Raw genomic sequence first — 24,626 nt, 5'->3', positions numbered from 1 at the left:
AAAAATATTAGGTTGTTCCAAAAGTTTCTTTCGTTTTATACGGAAATAATAGATGCACAACATTTTTTGTTTTATATTATTTTATTGAATTACGTGTGATCCACCTTTTTCCAATTTAATATAAAATAATATAAATATAAAATAACATAAAACAAAATATGTTGTGCATTTATCATTTCTTTATAAAACGAAAGAAACTTTTGGGACAACCTAATAAAAATTTAGTTTTAACACATTATAAAAATGGATTGTTAAGCCTCTAGAAGATAAGAACAATATAATTATGATTAATAACGAATACGTTAACGTAAGGTAAACCAGCTTTTGCAGAAAGCTATTACCTGAAAATGTTTACTAAACAATGATAGCATGAATTTTCTTAAGTACCCCATTTGGTACTTAAACTACTTCGTAAGTACTGTGTGTCCTAACCTTCAAACGATGCAATTTTAACCAGAATGTTTCAAACTACCTACCCGCATTGTTTCCTTGTAATATAATTTATATTTACATTATCTCGCGTAATTCTTTCCACTTTACTGATTTCTACACGTTAATGTAATGTGATTTTTATTTCTAATCGAAGTTATTTAAAATTTGTAGTATCTCATTCCTACTAGAAAAATCTTAACAACCTAAAAAATTAACAGCCTACGAAAACTTCACAGAAGCATTAGTATCTTCGAAACTATTGAATTCAAATGGCTAATATTCTTTAACAATATGCACTCCACTACGTTTATCGAGAGAAGTATGTGGTGTAATAGTTAAACTTTCAATTCGTATACATATATCGTTTATGAAAAAGTAGTCATTCATTATAATATAGATGAAAATTTAAACAAACCGTTGAACCTGATAATCGCGGACGAGTGCTTTTGTGATCTGTGACACACTATAAATTCTCATAACCTAACTAACGCGTAATCTCTGTAATGTATTAATATAATATAGGTATGTATATCTCGACCTTGAGCAACCAATTGGTGGCAAATAAACTTTAATACATACTTCTTACACGTAACAAGATACCAGTTAACATTCCTACGCTTAAAAGAGAAACGAAAGAAACTCTCAAAAGCTGCAGAGCTCAGGTCGAATAACACCGGCTCAGATGAATGACCATCTAACTTACCTTTGTTCTCATCGACGTCAGTGATTTTAAACCTAGTTATAAAGTGCACTTCTCAGCCAACGTCCACGGCAGTCAATATTATTTAACGGGTCTTAACGCGATGTAAAAAATAAAAAAGGAGGAAAGAAGGAGCAGGGAAGCAAAGAGAAAAAACGAATTTTTCATTTTCTCGAAACTAGATCAAGTTTCAAGCTGCTCGTCAAAGAGTCCGTAGCCGATGGGACTAGATTCGACGAACCACGCTTTAAAATTCGCAGAGAACTGTGATAATCCTCGAAATCAGTACGATTCGTCGATCCATCGCCTGATTAAAAATATGGGACAGGATGAAGCTCACTAGTCGGCCTTTGAACTTCTAATGATGCTTACGGCTCGTATACTCTAGGTTGAATGCTACAATGTAAGCCAAGTCAGCTGTATGTAGCGTTCACGTGATTGTCGCCATCTATTATTCACACGTTACACATCCGCCAGACAAACGCGTCTACCAGTTGACATTGTTTTCTACCCTGAGTTCCAATGCAATTGTGTTGCTTCGTGTAATCAAGTCTCGCGAAACTAACGATAAGTTCTTGTTTGATCTTACACAGTTATTACAATTATTCAAGTTAAACTAATCTATCGTTATATATTCTTTTTTATAATAAACCGTGGTTAGGATATAGTAGCTGACAAAAATATTCGAACATTTGTAGAAACATTTTAGGGGTGTATTATGCATAGTGGCACTATTTAATACTGTAACAGGATTCGACTATCATGGTTATGTTGGTAATATTTGAAACAAATCTGAAAATCTGTATAGAAGTTATAAGATTTTTAGTACGAGTACTGTGCATTACTGATATGCACACAATGGCGACGAGATAAGGAAGGTACTGTTCTCTATTGTTCATCGCTACGCGTTGCTAGTAGCAATGTATTATGCATACATATCTCGCAAAGATAATAAAAGTACCCAATGGAACCATTTTTAATATTTCACAATCGTGTCCCATTACAGTTTCGTCACTTCCAACTAATTGAACACGACCCGCTCCTTAAAAATTGGGAGATAAAATACACAATACAAATATGCTACAGTAAATCTTTTAAACTTTACTTACGGTCTTTAAAAGCAGCAAAGATAATAGCGGAATATTAACTGCGGATTTACCTTGAACCATAGCATGCAATATGGAATATGATTATTAAAAAGTACACTGAATATTTCATATCCATAAGATACTCGTGTTTGCAGGACCTTGGAAATAAATTCTTAACCCAAATAGTCGACCTCGATACTCGAGAAATTTTGTGAAGCGGACGTCAATACCAATATGTACTGTTGTGCTATCATTTTATGGTAAGCTGTATTGATTGCACTTCTATTTCACGGAATTAATTTTTCCATAGAAAAAGTGATAACAATAATCGAAAAAAGAAAAATATATTACTACCTTTCGCATCAGCATACACAAGCGCACAGGATTTCACACGAGTATACACATCTGCAAATTTGACGAAACGATAGGATTTAATTATTTTTTCGATTTTTCAGGCATCAAGTTCTATTTACACATCGAACGTTGAAATACGGCGAATATACAAAATGTACAAACCACTCTAAACATTAATTAACTTTGAAGGTTATTGATTAATTAAAAAGACCTACCATTGTGTTGATTTTTACATTTTAAAAAATTGTTATCCGCTTTTGTTTTGTTTAAAATTTAAAAAAAGACTACGTTCATTGTAAGTCATAAATATCTCTTTTATTTATTTAAATTTTAGGTCAAATATTACAATTTATAAGTATATAAGTTATTTACATATACTTGTAATATCTGTTTTATAAGTTTGTACAACCATTTATCTATTTATCTATTTTATTTGCACATAATTTTTATAGACTAATTTTCTAAAGAATAAAAAATTTTGATTCTATTTAAAACGATCGTGTCAGACTCAAGTGATAAGCGATATATATTTCAATTCAGATTTCACCATCGTCGAGAACGGTGCTATTGGAAACGTTTCACAATAGACGTCTTACACGCGCTTGCGATGTCCGTCATATGTAAAGCTCTACCACTGAATCGCGGCTGCCATTTAGTGATTAAGGTCGATCACTTAGAGCTGTTAATCCGACACAATGGCGAGCAATACATCGAAGACATTATTGGAACTATAGTTGCGCTGTAATTTCATCGATCTTATTCGCAAATAAATATTAATAAATATTATTGCTGGCTAAACTTCGCATCTGCGCATCATCCTTTTTTAACTATTTTGCATTTTCTGATAGTAATCAGTAATAACCACTTTGACGGTAAATTTTATTATTTATTTAAACATTACTATATTATGCTCAAAGTAGCGGAATATCGCTTTATTATCAATATATGAATCGATTTGTCAAATAACATTTTGGATAAGAATTAAAAAAATATGTAGCTCAACCAATACATACATACGTACTTCTTGTATTTTTCTATCTCCATAAGACAATATCCAGTTCAGTTACGCTTACAGTATCAACAAAGATCTGTCTAGCCATACGGAATAAGTCATACACAGTAAGTTAAAAGTACTAAACGCATGAACTCCAAAAACACTTTTGAAATAGCTTTTGAGCCAATGAATCCCTAACCTAAGAACTGTTATATTTCGTCTCTATTCATCGAATATTATCAGAAAATGCAAAAAAAGTAGTTAAATAGAAAGAGTGCTTGGAAACGAAGTTTAGAAGAAGAAATTTCAAAAAATCCCTTAATACTTTTTACCGTCGTCTTGAGACACTCCAAGCTTTCTCGTAGTTACAACTTTTATCGCAGATGTAACGAACTGACTTAAACGCTTCGAACATATAGCACACGCGCGTCGACGCCTACACTTAAATTTTAAATAAATGTTTTATACATTAAATGTATTAACTTTCTTGCGCAATTTCTTCTAATTTTTTACGATATGTCTTTATAAGATTATAAGATGTCTTTATACGATATGTCTTTCATTACGATATGTTTTTACGATATAGTCTTTTAAATTCGAAGTTCTTTAAAAAATTGCCTTAAACTTTATAAAATCATAAAATAGTTACTTAAATTCAAACCTTACCATCGTCTTAAAATATTCTATATTTTCCTCATCTTAAAAAATATTCCTACAGAAAGAATAAAGAAGAATAAAATCCCATATGTTAAATTTCACGTGGTTGATGGAATACATAGCGATGACAAGAACTAACTAGAGACAACAAGCAACCATTAGCAAGGGCAACTGGCGACTATGACTGTCATCTCTATGATGTATGGCGACTAAAGAGAACAGCTAGCAACTACGGATAACGAGTAACAACTGTCCCACTTCTAAAAGGCAACTAACTTGCAAACCCTTTGATGGTTTCTGTAGCGTGATATACCCCTTGAACGTGGTTAAAGAATGTGGTCGCTGCTGAATGGCGGTTTGACAGCAGGGCGATCCCGCCAGTTCAAAGCTTGACATTACAAACTACCGAGAACCATTAGGCTTGTTATCGAGCATCTAGCTTTCAGAAGGTCCTTTATGATATGATATAACTTCATGATATTTTTATAGCAAGAAGAATGACCAACCTCTAACAAAACAAATTTTTACTAAGTGCCGCATGTGGGCTGCAGGCCGGCGTACTAGGGAAATTTGCCGAATGAATAAACTAAAATATATACGAATATATTCGTTATACCATAAAATGTCCGCATTTTATCCTTTAACACCATAGAGGAAACTGAATTTATATATTACAGAATTGAAATACCTATTATAAGAGAGTTAATTAAATTCAAACCTATCGATGGCTTCATAAAAACCTATATTCCCTAAAAATGTATATCTTTCAAATTCTACATTCTCCTTAGAAAGTATCATAGAGAAAATATGAAACCTGAAAAGTACATCACGCTGATGTCTCGATCAACCCTCGTGCTTCGCAGTCCATGTGTCCGAGCGATGAATTCCCTCCAAACAACGAAAAACCAAAGGAAGATCTTCTTTGAAGGAGGAGACAAGGTAAGGGAAACAACGGGAACGATAATCACGCGATAAACCGGCGGTGTACGTATAGAACGGGTATTGCGAGAGAGTTAGCGATAAACGAGAAGGAAAAAAGAATCGTGGGCCGACGCGACTATACGCTGTCGACGGATAAACAGCGACTGAGCCTAACTGAAACGAACTCTGTCGCAGTATGAGCACGGGCTGCGTTCGCGGGTCGATCGAACACGTTCTGCGCCTCTCCTCGGCACCGGCGTCAAAACCACCCCCGACGAGCGCAACGCACTGGTGCACCTGCAACATTAACCACTGGTCTTCCCTTTTTCGCGTGATATTATATCAGCACCTATGATACCATTTCAAAGACCGCAATCAAAGCATTAAATATCACATTAAAGCGATACAATAATATCGCAATATTCGTCCGTAAACGTTATTGTATAGGTGTTTAATTAATCGTTATTATGTTTCGAATGATTTACTATCTCATATTCCATAAACAGATATATGTTCCTTTTTTGTCTGAAGTATAATGTAATTCCTAACAAATATTTATAATTTATAATTTAAAATATTTATAATTCGTTGCAAATATTTTTCTGTCATGATTATGGTTAAATTAGGTTAATTTTCTGTTAATGTTAAAATAGGTTAAATTTCACACCAAATTAAAAACGTATAGTATTTAGAAACTATACTCACGACATGATAAATCATGATGATATCATAAAAAATGATGTATGTCCATATTTATTCAAACAGAACGAACCTACTCGAACTTTCGAGAATAAACGATTTGTTCGATGACATGTATCGCGAGCTTCCCTTCCTTCAACGATAACAATCGACAGCGAAAGCTCGAGAGGCTTCTAAGGATGAACAGCGAAAAGCATCTGGAAGCTATGTAGTTACCTAGGCAAAGAGTCTCAGACACCAAGAATGTAGGAAATTTCGAGAAACGAAAATGGAAACTGAAGTTGCGCGTCAAGTCAACTCTGACGGAAACTGATAAAGAAGGAAAAACCAAACTAATTCGTTTCACAAATCATTAAGAGGATATTATTCAAAATTTCACTTGATTTTTTCATCGTACCACTTCAATAATGGGCGAAAATGGAAAAAAAGCAACCTTTTTTCATATTTCCCTTTCCCCGGGGAAAGCAAAGGAATACCCGAGCAGCTTGTTTCATTTCTTCTCGATATCAATTTCAATCTTTTCAAACGAAATATAATCTGAACGATAAAACGTTCATTCAAATAATGCTCTTTGTTAGATACTAACGAAAATTAAGAAATATCGAAAATTCGTGAATAAAACGGATTTCTTTGTTCCAGTGAGATAATAAACGTCGTACATGTATTGGTTTTTAAAATCAATATATCCACCAATGTGCACTCGTTTAACAAGGGTGATGGAACGTGCCAAAAATCTCTCAAGAGAGTCTTGGCAACGGAAGAGTCGAAAATATTACAATTATGAATAAAAAATTCTAATAGTTTACGGATCTTATAGTTGAAAACGATAAAGAACTCCAGATATTCCCCTAATTAATTTACAACAAATTCGCGTACATGATCGATAGCTGACGTCAGTGTACCCCAGAACGCTTGTAAAGCGATAAGAATTTCCTCAAAAAACTTATATCCACGAATTGGGCAAGGTGATAATACTTCTAATAAGAGTACTAAGACGAACAATTCTGTACTTACCCCTGAGCCTCGAAGTAGGGAATGAAATTAAACGATTCCGAGTACCGAACCGTTCGAAACTTTTGTAAGTCACTGCACGGCCGCTGCTTATGGTGGAAATGTAATAGATATAAGTACAGAGCGCGTGAGCGAACTAAAAACGCGATATAGGGGTAGAGAGAGAACGTTGCGTCCTTGTTTAATGACGCGCGCTTGTACAGGAAGTATGTAACAACGGTATACGAGCAGCGTCAGTGTCCACTAGTGTGCATGCCTGATTAAACAAGGACAGGAAGTGTCTATATGCAGTGTTCTCTTTCTATTTCCATGTCGCATCCATCTTACTACACAGTACACACGACTCAGCTATTCTATCATTATATTTGCACGCTGCTTATGTGTGAACCAAACATCACCATGACAACAAATCGTTTGTCTCTTGTTTGATGCTCAGTTTTCAACGGAGTTGAAGGAACATTTTTTAAGAGAAACGAAGTGAACGGCTTGCTTTTAAAGTAATAAACGAAAATTCTCGTATCTATCAAAAAACAATTTTAGGCTATCACTATGAACGGTGATTTATCGATGCAAGGTAGCATGAATAAGATATCTTATAATCTGCGGAAAGAGGTGAGGAATATTCTAGATTTTAGACTTTAGAACTTCCACGTTACAGACGAGTGTGTTTTGTTATCTAATTTGTAATATTACAATTTTCTTAATTGCTGTTTGTTTCTTGCGACATTTTATAGTCGCATATAGTATCTATGATTTTTGCTTTTAATAATTCTTATAATTAAGCTGTATTAAATATCTGTAACGTTCATTTTTGCATGTATCAAGGTGGTAACTAACAAAATCACGTGTAACTCATTGAATTCGCAATGTAACAGAAAATTACATGAAAACCTTATATTATTAGTGACAAAAGAATAATTGTTGTGTTAGGAGGAGAGTCGTATTTCGGAACGTCATCGAAACATATTATACCTTATATGTGATTATTTGGAACGCAATGGGTGAGTATATTATAATTTAAATATATTTTTAGTTCCAATTCTTTCGAATAATATCGGCGACCAATGGAAATAGAAATCAGCGGACATTATGGAAAGAGAAGGCGGAACCAAAATTTGAAAATTCAACATCGGTAATTCAGTAGTTATAGAATAACTCAATCGATAATGTAGATTAACTAGTTGTAAAAGAAAATATGAAGTTCAAATTCAAATTATTCTTACCTTTCTAAAAATTGGAAATTAAAGAGCAGAAGACAAAAAATTATCTTCAAGGATTTATATAGTAATAAATAGACGATACATTCTTTTGCGTCTTACCTAGAGATAAAACAGTTATTTGACGGTTATCGTATAGTGTGCAGTCATCGCGAAAAATATTTTTAATCAATTGAAAAATATATTTTTTAGGTATATAGACATTAGCGACGTATTAATCCGAGAAGCTCGTCTACCTCTAGAATATCGAGTCTGCGACAACATCGATTTGGAAATCATTGTTGCAGAGTATGAAAATTATTACAAGATGAAATTCCAAAAATATCCCATGTTGTGTAGGAAAATAACTGGAAGGGAAATGACGAGGGAAATGACAAATACAAGCAAAGTGTAAGAATTTAAATTATTTAACGATATTCAACGATATTCAACGTATTCAACGTATCGATTACAATATGATTCAATCTTTGGAGAAGTAGTAAGACAAAAGTCAAATCTGTTAGCAAACAAACGAGAAGTGAGCCTGTGAAAGAGACGAATCTACAGCAGAAGACAACTGATGACAATACGAATCATATTAATCTCGCAATGACAGTGACACCAATTTTCCCCAATGAAAGTGATGGGGCTTCATCAGAAGAGCTATTTAACGTCCCAATGGAACAATCCACGCAATCAAAGATATTGAAATGCACTGAAAAGCTTTATTCAGACAATCCGGAATTGCGGAAGATTGCTGAGAACATCTCATGCGTAAGTTATTTTCGATTAATATACGTATTGTAAAGCTTTTTAAAAATAAAATACCTGTCGTTAAGCAATCCGCCGTATATCGGTGATGACGGGATTTCAATATAGCTTCAAATATCAAATTACATAACACTTACTTAATACGGAGATTATACGCCGTTTTTTCTTTGTTCGTCACAGGAGATCATATTGAACAAATTAAATGTACATTGGGATGACGTTATAGGCCTAGAGGAATGTAAAACCGCTGTTAAGGAGGCCGTTGTGTATCCCCTTAAGTATCCTATCTTTTTTGATGGCCCGTTTTCTCCCTGGAAAGGTATTTTGCTGTACGGCCCACCTGGTACAGGTAAGATACTCGTATCTTTTTCATTTCTGTACATGTCTACAAGGAATATACAAAACAGGGAAGACAATGTTAGCGAAGGCAGTCGCGACAGAATGCCATTGCACCTTTTTTAACATAACGGCCAGCTCATTGGTTAGCAAATGGAGAGGCGATTCCGAGAAGTATATACGTGTAAGTTGCTTTCCTTTGTCTATGAAGAAAAGATTCTAGGTTTAAAAAAATTCGATTTTATTTTTCGTCATGTATATATAAATAGAATAGTTGTTTGGAAAACGAAATGATATCATATTCGTGATGAAGCATCGAATTTAAGGAATTTTGAATATAATATTTAATAAATAATACATTTGTTAAACTGAACAGGTTTTATTTGAACTTGCCTATAGTCATTCGCCTACAATTATTTTTATCGACGAGATTGACTGGATAGCCACAAATAAGGGAGACTGTATATTGTCTGAACCTGCAAAGAGATTCAGATCAGAACTTCTTTCGAGATTGGATGGATTAGTGTCTAATGAAAATTCAAATGTAGTTCTTCTGGCTGCAACTAATTCCCCTTGGTATGTATATCACGTTATTTCAATGTTTTCTAAGTAGAAAATATCTTAATCTCTCCAGATTCCAAATATGTTATTGTGTTGTTTGGAATATTTCTTCATTATTATTAGTATAATATAACAATAATATTTATTGTAAATATATTATTAGGGGCATTGATGCAGCTTTACTCAGACGTCTCGAAAAGCAAATATACGTATCATTACCCAATGAAGTTGCTCGACTTGGTATATTCAAATTATACCTTAGCAACCACTTATTAGAAAATACAGATATTGTAAACCACATAATAAAATGTACTGAAAGATATTCTTGTGCAGATATAAAATTGCTTTGTAAGCAAGCGTGGCTACTAGAAATAAGTCCAATATGGAGGAGACTTGAAAAAAAAGAAACACCTGTTATCACTTTGAAATATGAATTAAAAAATTATGAAATATTAGCAAAATTGTTAAAAAAAATGTCACCTACAGTTATGCAAATAGATAAATATGATACGTGGAACAAATAAATAGGCAATCGTAAAAACAGATATTGAAAAATATAAATAGATGGATTATCATTCGAGAAATCGTTTGTGTGTGTGCATGTATGTGCGCGCACGCGCTATAGACTAAGTTTAAAATGTTCGGTTACATATATGTAATGGTTACATATATGTGTTGTGTAATATATCTTTGTATTATATATATCTGAGTGTATTTTATCAATATGTGTTTTATTTTTTCCTTATCCTATTAATTATTTTTTTAAAAAAACAAAGTCTTATGTGAAAATAAAGCTGTTTTTTATTTCAAATAATTGATATTATTTTTTTTTTACATAATGTAATGGTTACATATATGTGTTGTGTAATATATCTTTGTATTATATATATCTGAGTGTATTTTATCAATATGTTTTTTATTTTTTCCTTATCCTATTAATTATTTTTTTAAAAAAACAAAGTCTTATGTGAAAATAAAGCTGTTTTTTATTTCAAATAACTGATATTATTTTTTTTTTACATAATGTAATGGTTACATATATGTGTTGTGTAATATATCTTTGTATTATATATATCTGAGTGTACTTTATCAATATGTTTTTTATTTTTTCCTTATCTTATTAATTATTTTTTTAAAAAAACAAAGTCTTATGTGAAAATAAAGCTGTTTTTTATTTCAAATAATTGATATTATTTTTTTTTACATAATGTAATGGTTACATATATGTGTTGTGTAATATATCTTTGTATTATATATATATCTGAGTGTATTTTATCAATATGTTTCTTATTTTTTCCTTATCTTATTAATTATTTTTTTAAAAAAACAAAGTCTTATGTGAAAATAAAGCTGTTTTTTATTTCAAATAATTGATATTATTTTTTTTTACATAATGTAATGGTTACATATATGTGTTGTGTAATATATCTTTGTATTATATATATATCTGAGTGTATTTTATCAATATGTTTTTTATTTTTTCCTTATCCTATTAATTATTTTTTTAAAAAAACAAAGTCTTATGTGAAAATAAAGCTGTTTTTTATTTCAAATAATTGATATTATTTTTTTTTACATAACGTAATGGTTACATATATGTGTTGTGTAATATATCTTTGTATTATATATATCTGAGTGTACTTTATCAATATGTTTTTTATTTTTTCCTTATCTTATTAATTATTTTTTTAAAAAAACAAAGTCTTATGTGAAAATAAAGCTGTTTTTTATTTCAAATAATTGATATTATTTTTTTTTACATAATGTAATGGTTACATATATGTGTTGTGTAATATATCTTTGTATTATATATATATCTGAGTGTATTTTATCAATATGTTTCTTATTTTTTTCCTTATCTTATTAATTATTTTTTTAAAAAAACAAAGTCTTATGTGAAAATAAAGCTGTTTTTTATTTCAAATAATTGATATTATTTTTTTTTACATAATGTAATGGTTACATATATGTGTTGTGTAATATATCTTTGTATTATATATATATCTGAGTGTATTTTATCAATATGTTTTTTATTTTTTCCTTATCCTATTAATTATTTTTTTAAAAAAACAAAGTCTTATGTGAAAATAAAGCTGTTTTTTATTTCAAATAATTGATATTATTTTTTTTTACATAACGTAATGGTTACATATATGTGTTGTGTAATATATCTTTGTATTATATATATCTGAGTGTATTTTATCAATATGTTTTTTATTTTTTCCTTATCCTATTAATTATTTTTTTAAAAAAACAAAGTCTTATGTGAAAATAAAGCTGTTTTTTATTTCAAATAATTGATATTATTTTTTTTTTACATAATGTAATGGTTACATATATGTGTTGTGTAATATATCTTTGTATTATATATATATCTGAGTGTATTTTATCAATATGTTTTTTATTTTTTCCTTATCCTATTAATTATTTTTTTAAAAAAACAAAGTCTTATGTGAAAATAAAGCTGTTTTTTATTTCAAATAATTGATATTATTTTTTTTTTACATAACGTAATGGTTACATATATGTGTTGTGTAATATATCTTTGTATTATATATATCTGAGTGTATTTTATCAATATGTTTTTTATTTTTTCCTTATCTTATTAATTATTTTTTTAAAAAAACAAAGTCTTATGTGAAAATAAAGCTGTTTTTTATTTCAAATAATTGATATTATTTTTTTTTTACATAATGTAATGGTTACATATATGTGTTGTGTAATATATCTTTGTATTATATATATCTGAGTGTACTTTATCAATATGTTTTTTATTTTTTCCTTATCTTATTAATTATTTTTTTAAAAAAACAAAGTCTTATGTGAAAATAAAGCTGTTTTTTATTTCAAATAATTGATATTATTTTTTTTTACATAATGTAATGGTTACATATATGTGTTGTGTAATATATCTTTGTATTATATATATATCTGAGTGTATTTTATCAATATGTTTCTTATTTTTTCCTTATCTTATTAATTATTTTTTTAAAAAAACAAAGTCTTATGTGAAAATAAAGCTGTTTTTTATTTCAAATAATTGATATTATTTTTTTTTACATAATGTAATGGTTACATATATGTGTTGTGTAATATATCTTTGTATTATATATATATCTGAGTGTATTTTATCAATATGTTTTTTATTTTTTCCTTATCCTATTAATTATTTTTTTAAAAAAACAAAGTCTTATGTGAAAATAAAGCTGTTTTTTATTTCAAATAATTGATATTATTTTTTTTTACATAATGTAATGGTTACATATATGTGTTGTGTAATATATCTTTGTATTATATATATCTGAGTGTACTTTATCAATATGTTTTTTATTTTTTCCTTATCTTATTAATTATTTTTTTAAAAAAACAAAGTCTTATGTGAAAATAAAGCTGTTTTTTATTTCAAATAATTGATATTATTTTTTTTTTACATAATGTAATGGTTACATATATGTGTTGTGTAATATATCTTTGTATTATATATATCTGAGTGTACTTTATCAATATGTTTTTTATTTTTTCCTTATCTTATTAATTATTTTTTTAAAAAAACAAAGTCTTATGTGAAAATAAAGCTGTTTTTTATTTCAAATAATTGATATTATTTTTTTTTTACATAATGTAATGGTTACATATATGTGTTGTGTAATATATCTTTGTATTATATATATCTGAGTGTATTTTATCAATATGTGTTTTATTTTTTCCTTATCCTATTAATTATTTTTTTAAAGAAACAAAGTCTTATGTGAAAATAAAGCTGTTTTTTATTTCAAATAATTGATATTATTTTTTCTGCAGTGTATTAATATTAGCTGAAATTATTAATACAATTTAAAGTAAATAAATACAATGAGTTTTATATTTTATTATATCTTATTATTATCGTTATATTTTTATTGAAAAAATTGATATAATCAACAGTTCTTCCTGTTCTCTTGATTGTTTCTTGCTTGTTTCAAACCGTGATAATAACCTACAAAAGAAATAACATAGTCCATTAAAAATTTAATATACAATAAAATACTTATATGAAATAATTACCTGTGTGAAAACCACTAATATACCATGACATCAACATACTTGAAAGTGCGTCTGTATCATTATCTGGTAATCTAGTACATTTTATTAAAATTTCGTATTTTTTTCCAAATAAAATCGAAAACTTATATTTTATCCATGTTAAACTTATTTCAAATTATTTATTAATATTAGAAGTATTCAGCATTCCATTAGAATTTTTAAACTGTACTTACTTGGCCATTAATTGTGGTGGTAAAGGAGGTGCAGGTGGCATTATATCAGTCATCGAATTGAAAGATGGTCCCGGTATGAAGTGATGTTTATACGCATTTGCTTCTTCAGAGTCACAATCCATTTTTTCTACATTATATTTTTTCGAATTTACATTTGTAGAAAAATTAGTCTCACAAGTCTCATCATTCTCTTCATTGAATTTCTCTTCCAAAGCTTTCTTTTGTTGTGTTATTTGACTTTGCAAACCTTCTGATTCTAAAAGAGAACTCAACTCGACTTTCTCTGTATTACCATAGCCTAAACACAGAGTAAAAGAAATGAAATGTTTGTCATTTAATAGAATGACTGAGTGCCATTCAGTTACTGTCCTTACAGGCAATGTATTGAATTTCCCGTGCATAAATGTATATTTATAAATGTTTGCCTTGATATATGTAGTAATAATCACTCATCTAATGAGGAGAATTATATTCCAAGCAGCTAATAATGAACAATAAGTAACATGCATGTTTATGGTTCATGACCCTATATCCCACAGGTCTTCCCATAGACATTGATAGGTACCCCTGCCCAGTTAAGGACCTCCTGAATGACACTGTGATAGACTATGCGAAAGCTTTTACTTCATATATATATATATATGTATTTTTAGTGTATTTCTTAATTGACATAACCATCATGCTAAAGGTATTACCTACAAATTTTACAACACAAGTTCCATTGTTTTCGTAAATTTTTGATATTATAGCTTCATAGATTTCTCCATCCTCTGAGTATATTGCACGACAAGGTGCTCCTATGATCCATTTCTATAGAGAAAAAATGTGTATACAAATAAATATAAGTAAATAAGCAAAATAAAATAATTTGCTTCTTAATCAATATGTTCAATAATATTCTGTATCAAATTTGTAATATTCTATCAAAATCACAACCTTGTGTAATTTACTTGCGTGTTTAGGTTGCTTAAAATTTTGTAAGTTTTCTTTCGGTTGAGAATTTTCAACATCCATCCCCATTCGCTTGATAACTTCTTCTTTTGCTAAATTTATTGCTTTATCATATGCTTCTATTAATGCACTATCATCCCAAACATTATCATTCGCTGTGTCTGTATCCTTTTGAGATAGCAAATTATACGTTATTAATATTGATACAAGTATTTTATTATCAAACTATTGCAAATTATCATATATGTCATTTTTCAAAAATTGACTAAAAGGTAATGGATACTGTCAATTACTATTATGCTAAGATCTTGTACTAAAATAATGTTAAAACCATTACGTTTCCATTACCATACATACGTTTCCATTTCCTCGTATAAAAAGAACATTCGTATCATCTGCCATTTTAAAATAACATCATTTAAATATTGAATTTGCTTCTGAAATATTAATTTGTCTCATTTCTTTAACTCTAACACATTGTAAACAATGATGACATTATACCAACTATAATACTAAAAATCTATTCCCCATTTACTCGAAAGATTATTTTTTGAAGTAAGGTTAACATTGAATGTTCCCAGACTTTAGTAACTGTATCTTAGTTTCTTTACAATATCTAACAATATATTAGAATACTATAAAAAAGATATTGTATGCACAAAAAACTGTTTATAGCGAAATAGCAAAAAAATTAATCACATATTACAACTAAAACGAGATTACATTATACATTTGTTAAGTAGATTATATTGTATTGCATGTGCGTTAATGTTTCAGCTGGTAAATATAGTTTTTATATCTGAATATAAATAAGATTTAATTCTATAGAATTGCATAATGAATTATACATCTATTTATTATTATTCGTATTTTCCTTTAGTTATATGTTGTCAATAGCATCAATCACGAACATATAAACAAATATAGAAGAAACCGTTCGGAAATGGAAAGGAAAAAATTAACATGAAAGACAAGAAGGTTTTCTTCAGGTTTATGCGTGACACGCTCTGAATGTCTCAGATAAAGATAAAGATACTTTGCTCATTTCTATTTGTTCCGCAGAACGAAAACTTTGTTGTCTTTCATATTGGTCTTTTACAATTCAATTTTTGGGCAGTATTCCCTAGCGAGTGTCGGTCCCTGTTCGATATAACCAGACCGTAGTCTATACAGATATGTATTATAGATATATATTTGTAAAACTGAAATCAGATGAAATAAATGTTGCCTGAGGTCTTAAACGTTTAATAAAAACAATATTTCATTTGGAAAAAATGTAAGATATGTAAAATTACAAATTGATCATTTTGCTGGTCTTGTATCATAAAACGTGTGGCCCGAAGAGCACGTGTCCGGTAGAGATACGTCACTTGTATTAGGAACCGTTTTATAACCTATCACAGTAAAGGAACGTCCCAGTATAGCAGCAGAAGAATGCCGTGAAAGTTTCTGTACAAAGTACAATTGATCTACAATTGATATTTTCCGCAATACTTATCTGGTGTTCGGTCAGGGTGTCCCATACTCATATTTATGACAGTGGAATGGCGTTAGTAAATCAATTACAAAAATTTTCGAGGTCAATTCTCGGTATTGCATCAAATTATTCAAAATATACAAGCAACACAACGTTGCACTTTTTGCAGGCAACAAGAGGAACATCGACCACGCAACCACTTTCAGAAAAACAAGAGTAAGTGATACAAATTTTCTTGTGCTTTCCTTCTTTTTTTAATAGAATTTCAGTACTTACCTTTCAATATAAAATTGGTGTCAAAATAATAATGCTAATAATAATGTCTAAGAAATTTTTCTCTTTGTAGGAGTATAACATCTAGAAAAATAACATAGTATTAATAGAATAGTATTAATAAAAACAACATTGACAGTGAACAGCTAAAAATATAACACTGTTATAAATATATGATATACGAATTTTATTTATGTATTATTAAGACAAGTATATCTTATTTTTAAATTATTTCTATTATCATAAGTGATACATATAATTAAGGTATAATTAAAAGAAGATTAATTGAAAAAACACAAAAAATAAAACACAATAAATATTATTTTCAGAGTAAATATAACGTTTGTTAAAGCAAGTGGAGAGAGAATCAAAGCAAAAGGGAAAGTTGGAGATACTATATTAGACATAGTAGTAAATAATGAAATTGATTTAGATGGATATGGTATGTTTTAAAGAAGCATAATTTGCTTAATTTAAAATAAATAATTTTTAGGTAGAAAATATTTGAAAATTTTCATTTTTATCAAGTTTAATATTCTTATTATTTTTAACTTTTGATACTTTATTATATAAGTATGTTGTAATCTTAAAATATAATTGATATAGGTGCTTGTGAAGGAACATTAACTTGTAGTACGTGCCATTTAATATTTTCGAAAGAAGTTTATGATACACTTCCTGACAAACCAACAGATGAAGAATTAGACATGTTGGATTTAGCATATGAATTAACAGATACGTGAGTTCATAATAATCAGTATCAAATCATTCACATTATTAATTCTACTACCTTTTAATATTTTATAAAGTGAATTTTTCTATGTAAATTTATGTAAAAACAGGTTAGTAGTGGGTATTTCGAAATCTGCATCTCAATGTAGAATTTCAAATTGCTAACTCTGAATACTATGAAACTGAAATTATAATAAATTTTCATAGTTTTTTATTTATGACCCTATAATTGTTACAAATCTATGTTGGAATTAGCATATTTACAATGTTGATTTTCAAATGGATAAATAGAAATCTTATTGTGTATTAATATTAATTTGTATAACAATAAATATATTTATTGACATATTCAGTTATATAATATTTAATTTCAGGTCACGGCTAGGCTGTCAAATAGTAATGTCTAAGGAACTAGATGGAATTGAGGTAAGAGTTCCATCAACAATTAATGATGCAAGAGCATAACTAAAATAATCTGTAGGTTTTTGAAAATTTGTATACAATGTTATAATTCTCTTGTTAAAAAAACCCTTGTTATAATTATTAAAATATTGGTATTAAAAGAATATAATAAAGAATCTTGTGTTTAAATGTGAAGCTTATATATATACATATGTTATAGTATAATTGCAATTTTGATATTTGTACATTGCCATTGTAAAAAGCCTATCCAATTACGAAAAAAATATATTTTTTATTTTTAATATACACGTTGTCAATTTTAAAACGTTCATCTAAATTATTTTCGTTACTATTAAAGGTAAGAAGAAATTACTAAGGAGGATTTAAATGGTTTTAAGATGTGTACTTGGTTATGATAAAAAAGACTCTTGTGGAATAAATTTTGCAACTTCTGAAAGATTAGATGAAAGTTTAGAACCTAAAAAATAATTTGAAATTAATTTCGTTTAAATATACTGTTTGATTTCTTAGCTATGGGCAAGTTTAAAAGATCATCAAACTCATGGTCAACGAAACGACAGAAATGTACATGCAATGCTTTTTCGTTTCACAACGAGTTATCTGACACTATCATCATTTTCGTAGCACATGCGACATTATCGATTCAGTATAGTAATGTTTTGAATTAAAACAATCACCTAGCGGTGAAAAAGCGGAACTAATCGACAGATGATCCACTTTCAAAAATCCAAATGTCTCGACATTGGGGCAAAATATTTCAACCTTTAAGGACTAAAATTAAAACTTATGAGTTTGTTTATAATTTTAATAGGTTTTATTAATATTGTGTTTACTGGTTTATTAATTACAAGAAAGTTTGTAAAAGACTGAAGTTTTACGTAAAAAGTAGAAATATTCTTTCAACAAAATTAGTCAAATCACATCATTATTTATACATATTGTATATAAATAAAATATGCGGATATATTACTTTACCCTAGAATTAAAATTCAATAATATTGAGGAATCTTATTTATTCAGATTTTGTACATTATCGCTTCTAACCTCGGATAATAGAACAACAAATTAAATATTTTTAAACAAAAAAACTTTGTTCCTTTGTTTGATTTCCCTTGCTCACGTTTCTTAACTACTTAGATATAAAATACTTACGTTTTCGAAAATTCATACTTCACAAGCTACTAAACGCTTTATCTGTTCAGAATAATTTATTGTTTTCTTAACTAGGTACATACCAAATACATCTATTAAGTTGGTATTTCTCATAATTACCAGTACATAAAGCTAAAACACTTTTGTACTATGCTTGTTATACATGGATCTAACGAATAATTTAACTTGTGTATTGTCGTTTGTATATTTTGTTACGTGTAAAATATTCTATTTCTACACTACTTACAAGTTCGATATAAAGTGTACATTACACATCGTGAAATTTACATATTTTCACTTGGTTACCCTGCCCAATTCGAATATAATTCAGAACGTACGTGTTATATTTATATATTCTGCATTTGTTTTGTATATTATGTACACTGATCTAATCTTTATAAACGCGAGTTTAACGATATTAATGAGAAATTTGCCAATTTCATTAAAGTTGTTAATTTTTTCTGGCACGTTTCACGTTAGCAGACATTTTTCTTAAGTTACAGTCGAAAAGTGTTTTTATGTAAAAGAATAGGAATGATCAAGTTATTTTAAGATGACAAGATATTTCACGTCTTCTATTTAAATATAGCGTTAAATTTTAATTCCGTCAATTCGTATATACTCATACATCGAATTTCCTTTTCTCATTTCATTTCTTTTCTTTCATTTCACATTTAATTACAAAGATAAAGTGTAAGTACGTTCCTCATAAAATTAATATCAAATGTCGCAAAATATACAAAAGTAAACTAAGAAGAGGAGTACATATTATTACACAAACGGTCGTTCATATTGCATATGTACATATGCAGTATAAAAACAATACTTTTTAGTTTTTAATCTCTTGTTTAAATAATCCTAATATCTAAATTTGTATCGGTCATTGATTCGATATAACTGCGTTTATTGGAAGTAATTAAGCTATAGCCTGCGCACAAGAGAAGAAGGAACAAACACGTATAGTATACACGCTTAAATAACAAAATTAAGTCTGTTTACGTTCAATGTGAACTTGATCAAAGTTCCAGTCTCGAATTATAGAGTTTCTTACTATCAGTTTACAAAATTTGATATTACGATTATGTACCGTATTTGAAAAACATAAAATACTTTGTTCAATTTTAAATAAAACTAATATTTACCAAAGCGAATACGAAAAGAATGTTATCATCAAACTTAATTTTCAATTATCAAACTTAATACAGCACAAATACAAATGTTCTTCGTGCTTTTTTATTTTTACTACTTTTCAACTCTCTATAGTTCGAGATTTGAGTTCCGCTAACTTTCTTTCTACTGCGCATGCGCAACAGGAAAACTTGAATTACGCGTAATAGTAAAAAATTCGAAAATCTTATCCTTTCGTGGCAGCGAAAGTAACCTAGGACTAGAGGTTCCATAACATTAATAATAATAAGGCAATAATATTAATATTAATAATAATGTAATCGAGTAATACTAACGATATTAATAATAATAATAATAGTATGGTAATGGCAAGATACACGCGGGTATAAATTAATCATTCCTTTCGTAATATCTACGACGTCTTCGGGATATTCTTTAGAAATTACTTTATTTCTGGTCAATATTCATTAACGAGCAACTTTTCTTTCTGTTTCTTATCACGACTTTTTTCACTTCATCACAATTGTACCGTTAGAAATTATTCAAAACATTGTTAAAATGTCCATGAAATATAAGCAATTGCCGTATTGAATAAGCGAATAATGAAGTTGCTGTTTCACTGAATAAAAGTGAAATTTCCAATGCGTGTGCTCAAGTATATAAGTTAAAAAAAGATTGGTACATCAATGCCTATTATTCTTAATCAATATTCATCATTTAACAATTAGGACCGAATTTTTACAAACCAACTCTAAACCTGGACCCAATTTACAAATAAAAAGATCAATGTGTAAATTAACTATCAACTATTAATCTCCAATCCTATGTGAAGATATAATGTTCGGACCAAATTTCTAAACTAACGTGGATAATTCATGCGGACTATTGGTGGTTGCTGCGCTACTTAGATCCAATGTGGCAGCCGGAAGACCAGGACTGACGCTGCCGGTTGCTTCCCGTGGCAAATGCTGCGATCTATTTAGCTTATTTCCAGGACTCGGTGGCGATCTATCTGCTGGTGTATCCGGTGGCGTAACCACGTTTCTGTGTCCGCTCACGTTCAGATGATTGTGCGTCGCCGCGATCGGAGCCGGCGATGAGAGCAACAAGGGCGGTGGGGACATTGACACGTGTCGATGATGATGATGGTGATGATAGTGTTGGTACTGTGCAGCTCGGCCGTGCGTTGCGTGGCTGGCATTTAGTTGGTTCGTCACGGGCCCGACTTTCGTTGGGCAGCCAGCATGGTGGATGGTTAACGGGCCACGTAGTTGTTGTTGCTGTTGTAGCTGGGGCTGGTTTTGGTGCTGTTGCAGCTGCTGCTGACGCTGCAGCTGTACCGCCGCTTCGCACTGTTCGCGCGCTAACGCCTTCACGGCATTCGTCTTCTCCTACGAAATGATAAGAATGATAGGTTAGGTTGTAGTCAGGGGCCATAACAAATTAAAAAAGTTATAATATAAGAATTTACATTTTAGTTGATTCTAGTTACGAATAAGTATTAAAGATGATTCAAATCTTTTTCGTTACCGATAACCATGGTGAAAACTCTTTTTGATTACTTTCAGCCATTGTCAATTTTATTGTCAATACTACATGCTTGAAGTAGAAGGAGGGGTACAAAGAAAAAAACTTTTTCTCAGCAAATATAATCGTTAATCGTCAATTATTTTGTTTAACAGTTTTACAAACCTCCCAAAAATAAACGAGAATACGAAAATACACCGAATATCGTGTGTATGGTTATTTATAAAATCCCCTTGAAATAGTTGCGATCGCGGATCACATAAACAAACGAACGATAATAATGACCGACCGATATGCTAATCAGTCGCAAACGTCATTCTACAGGGTATCTTTTTCGGTGAAATTATGCAAACGTGAATGTAACTTCGGTAGAACTCCTCGAGAACTTGTAAGCTTATATCACTCTGACCCAACCAGTCCACTCTAAAGTGTATAATTTATAAAAGGGGGTTATATTAATACGCGGAGAATGTGGTAGGTGGTAAGTTTTGCATATGAATGTTTGTTGATACAACGTATGGTTGAATGGAGGTTTTCATGAATGTGATAAGGACTAGATCGAATGTTCTTATAACACTTATAACTAGAACGCGTATTTTTAATACAAGTTTGTAGTTTTACGAACATAATCAAAGAAATAAAATTTTAATAGAGATTTGTTTTCTTATATACGTATATTTTAGCGCATTTTATGCATTTTGCGCAATTTGCGTACTTTTAAATTTCGCACGAACGTATAAAGATCCGCAATATAATTATAACGCTTCTTAAAAATGTGAAAAATCCTGGTTTCCTAAAAGTTTGCAATTGATTTAAAAAAAATTTTTATGAACTCTACCAGATAAATTATGATGATTCTGAAAAACAAAGTTTCACGATAAAATGATTTCCGAGTAAAATATACAGAAAAGATGATTTAGATGTGTTTGAACATGTTCATTTTTTTTTTTTTTTTTTTAATAGAGAATGTTCTTACCCTCTGCCACACGAAGACGTTATGGACCATTGCGCATCCACAAAACACGATGCCAAGGCCTATGAAAACCGACGTAACGATTGCCGGCGTCGAATGAAACTGGATGAATGTATACAATATCATACCTGAAAGCATTGTTAGAGAATCATTATAACACGTATGCCATAACAAGCGGGACAAAGAATCAGCGCAAATACATATTCTCAATACATATAATTCTCGAAGTGTAAACTATATATATATATGCTTTTAATTGAAATTTTTAATACCAGTTGCAAATTATTTTTCAGTTAGTTTATTATTTAAGTTTCTATATATCAATTCTTGACGAATAAATTACTTAAATTATAGATAATCTATCTTCAGACAATAGAGAATTCAATATTTTTGGTCGCTAAGTAATTTACAAATTTCTAAAACGATTACATTCGAAGTTTTGAATAGTATTTGAAGTTTCTAATATGACATTTAAAAAAAATAAATTTTATGATATAATTAAAAAAAATTGTAGTCTATCATAACTTCTATTCCGTCAAATTTATTAAAACGCAGTTTTCTTCTGAACAGAGTCAAAATGTCCGGCTTAACGATCGAGTTCAACAGCTTAACGATCGATCGAGCGAATGATAGCTGTGTAAACTAGCATGACTCTACGTAAACTTTAGATTAGATCTCGATCCATCCACCAGCCGTATTCATGCATGACATGAATATTCTGTTTGAGCTCTTTATAAATTAATTTGTTAAAACCTTTCTAAAAGACAATCACTTTTTATTTTTCAAGAAAAATAATGACTATTCGGCGTTAAAATTAACTTTATTTCTATTGGATTTCTAACTGATTTCATACACTCAGAGATAGTTCACAGTATCTTTTAGATTCATGCCTGAATTCAAGAAAAATTAAACGTATAATTTATGTACTAGTATCTTTCAAAAGGTTAAAGTTGACAGAATTGAAGGAATTGGTTCTTACCAGTTAGAAAGACGGGAATGCTAATGAAAAACCCTCCGACAGCACATATCCGGCTGATGGATGATTTTTGCAGGTACTTGTTACTCCTGAAACAGACAAAATTTGAAGTGAAAGTCAGTTTCACAATTCTATGATAATTGAGCGAAATATAAAGGAACCAGTTTTTTGTTTAACAGCCAAGGATCTTTCAAAAATTCTACTGTAATTGATACTTCAAATATATTTAGTCACACAAAGGATAATCATAATCAAAACGTTAATCTTAACTTTAATTCAAGGATCAAACAGTATCATTATACATATAAAAGTTAACATAAAGTCTATCCATATTATTATTATTATTATATATGTTATTCTACAATTGATTTTTATTTCTTTATTATCAATATTATTCTATTTTCTATAATGATTCAATTATTGATCTTATTTTTTGTCAATCATATTTCACTGAAAACATCATTTTGAAAATAATCTAATAGTAAAAAATGAAAAATAATCTTTTTCCACCTTGTCTTCATTTTTTACAAACTCTGTCCACCGCCGTAAACGTATTAAATGCATGAAACAACAAAGCAAAGCTGCTTCACATAATTCTCCGCTCACGCAGTGTCAATCAGCTCACGACCGCAAACGATACTGCTAATTTCCAGCGACCACAAACGATTTCACCGTAATTGCCGGTGTTCGAGAAATTTACCAATACGTGCTCGAATTGGTCAATAATGGATGAGGCACTCTTGCACACACTAATTTACCAACAAATAATATTAATTCAATCGAACAACAGGGTCTAGATTAACGGACAAGCCGCATGTTCCAAACAGATTTACAATCACGGCAGAAAATACATGCCGTTATAGATGTTTCCTGGTCAAGACTAATTTCCGCGCGTTAAGAACATTGTAACCGGAATCTAGGAAGAGCTAGCACTTCCTGGAATAATCCTCTTGTGTCCTCGATGAATGTCTCTCCGCAATGCCTCCGAGTGAGTTGTTTTTGTCTTTGATCGTACGACGTCCGGGATGAGAATTCGGG

General features: G+C 29.9%; 4 protein-coding genes across 18 annotated transcripts in view; 2 read left to right on the top strand and 2 right to left on the bottom strand.

The window, feature by feature from the left end:
* Window positions 1-10,265, top strand: part of LOC138189705 (katanin p60 ATPase-containing subunit A-like 2) — a 138,730-nt gene extending 128,465 nt beyond the window's left edge. For 3 of the 4 annotated variants that reach the window (XM_069131825.1, XM_069131822.1, XM_069131824.1), the window contains 6 exons: window positions 8,274-8,463; window positions 8,547-8,826; window positions 9,004-9,172; window positions 9,231-9,343; window positions 9,536-9,735; window positions 9,884-10,265. In XM_069131825.1, the coding sequence (XP_068987926.1) occupies window positions 8,274-8,463; window positions 8,547-8,826; window positions 9,004-9,172; window positions 9,231-9,343; window positions 9,536-9,735; window positions 9,884-10,244 (1,313 nt within the window). In that variant the 3' untranslated portion in view covers window positions 10,245-10,265. The remainder of the gene's footprint in view (window positions 1-8,273; window positions 8,464-8,546; window positions 8,827-9,003; window positions 9,173-9,230; window positions 9,344-9,535; window positions 9,736-9,883) is intronic. The other variant, XM_069131823.1, reaches the window with a different exon arrangement.
* Window positions 10,266-13,464: 3,199 nt separating this feature from the next.
* Window positions 13,465-16,698, bottom strand: Smn (survival motor neuron). Of its 9 annotated transcripts, XR_011176099.1 has the most exons (7): window positions 15,276-15,641; window positions 14,913-15,095; window positions 14,672-14,786; window positions 13,977-14,274; window positions 13,765-13,835; window positions 13,559-13,696; window positions 13,465-13,504 (listed from the first exon to the last, which is right to left on the bottom strand). XR_011176099.1 is itself a non-coding variant. In XM_069131839.1 (6 exons), exons 2-6 carry the CDS (start codon window positions 14,994-14,996, stop codon window positions 13,638-13,640), a joined length of 627 nt encoding a protein of 208 aa, XP_068987940.1. In that variant the 5' UTR covers window positions 14,997-15,095; window positions 16,681-16,698; the 3' UTR covers window positions 13,465-13,637. The 9 variants fall into 9 exon arrangements, 7 of the variants coding, with proteins under 7 accessions (XP_068987940.1, XP_068987936.1, XP_068987935.1 ...); XR_011176100.1 differs by lacking the exon at window positions 13,765-13,835 and having other exon boundaries at window positions 15,276-15,645; XM_069131839.1 differs by lacking the exon at window positions 15,276-15,641 and adding an exon at window positions 16,681-16,698 and having other exon boundaries at window positions 13,465-13,696.
* Fdx2 (Adrenodoxin-like protein 2, mitochondrial Ferredoxin 2) lies at window positions 16,472-18,117 on the top strand. Of its 2 annotated transcripts, none has more exons than XR_011176101.1 (4): window positions 16,472-16,620; window positions 17,007-17,119; window positions 17,284-17,519; window positions 17,784-17,867. XR_011176101.1 is itself a non-coding variant. In XM_069131840.1 (4 exons), the coding sequence occupies exons 1-4, from the start codon at window positions 16,472-16,474 to the stop codon at window positions 17,872-17,874; spliced, it is 486 nt and encodes a 161-aa protein (XP_068987941.1). In that variant the 3' UTR covers window positions 17,875-18,117. The 2 variants fall into 2 exon arrangements, 1 of the variants encoding a protein (XP_068987941.1); XM_069131840.1 differs by having other exon boundaries at window positions 17,284-17,416; window positions 17,784-18,117.
* A 711-nt stretch (window positions 18,118-18,828) lies between these two features.
* Window positions 18,829-24,626, bottom strand: part of LOC138189958 (uncharacterized) — a 55,052-nt gene continuing 49,254 nt past the window's right edge. For all 3 annotated transcript variants that reach the window (XM_069132303.1, XM_069132301.1, XM_069132302.1), the window contains exons 3-5: window positions 23,592-23,677; window positions 22,616-22,740; window positions 18,829-21,503 (exon numbers count right to left, since the gene is read on the bottom strand). In XM_069132303.1, coding sequence (XP_068988404.1) covers window positions 20,967-21,503; window positions 22,616-22,740; window positions 23,592-23,677 — 748 coding nt within the window. In that variant the 3' untranslated portion in view covers window positions 18,829-20,966. The remainder of the gene's footprint in view (window positions 21,504-22,615; window positions 22,741-23,591; window positions 23,678-24,626) is intronic.

Source organism: Bombus flavifrons, chromosome 2 (genome assembly GCF_040668555.2).
Source record: "Bombus flavifrons isolate JBK064 chromosome 2, iyBomFlav1_principal, whole genome shotgun sequence".
Lineage (NCBI taxonomy): Eukaryota > Metazoa > Arthropoda > Insecta > Hymenoptera > Apidae > Bombus > Bombus flavifrons.
This window is presented reverse-complemented; position numbering and strand designations above follow the sequence as displayed.

Excerpts from the sequence above, each read along its gene's own strand:
- Fdx2 (XM_069131840.1), top strand. The coding sequence starts at position 16,472 with ATGGCGTTAGTAAATCAATTACAAAAATTTTCGAGGTCAATTCTCGGT. Across the intron at positions 16,621-17,006 it reads CCACTTTCAGAAAAACAAGA|AGTAAATATAACGTTTGTTA; the intron begins GTAAGTGATACA and ends TATTATTTTCAG. Across the intron at positions 17,417-17,783 it reads GCATATGAATTAACAGATAC|GTCACGGCTAGGCTGTCAAA; the intron begins GTGAGTTCATAA and ends ATTTAATTTCAG.
- Smn (XM_069131832.1), bottom strand. The coding sequence starts at position 15,329 with ATGGCAGATGATACGAATGTTCTTTTTATACGAGGAAATGGAAACGTA. Across the intron at positions 13,836-13,976 it reads CCACCACAATTAATGGCCAA|ATTACCAGATAATGATACAG; the intron begins GTAAGTACAGTT and ends AAAATGTACTAG. Across the intron at positions 13,697-13,764 it reads TATTAGTGGTTTTCACACAG|GTTATTATCACGGTTTGAAA; the intron begins GTAATTATTTCA and ends TTTCTTTTGTAG.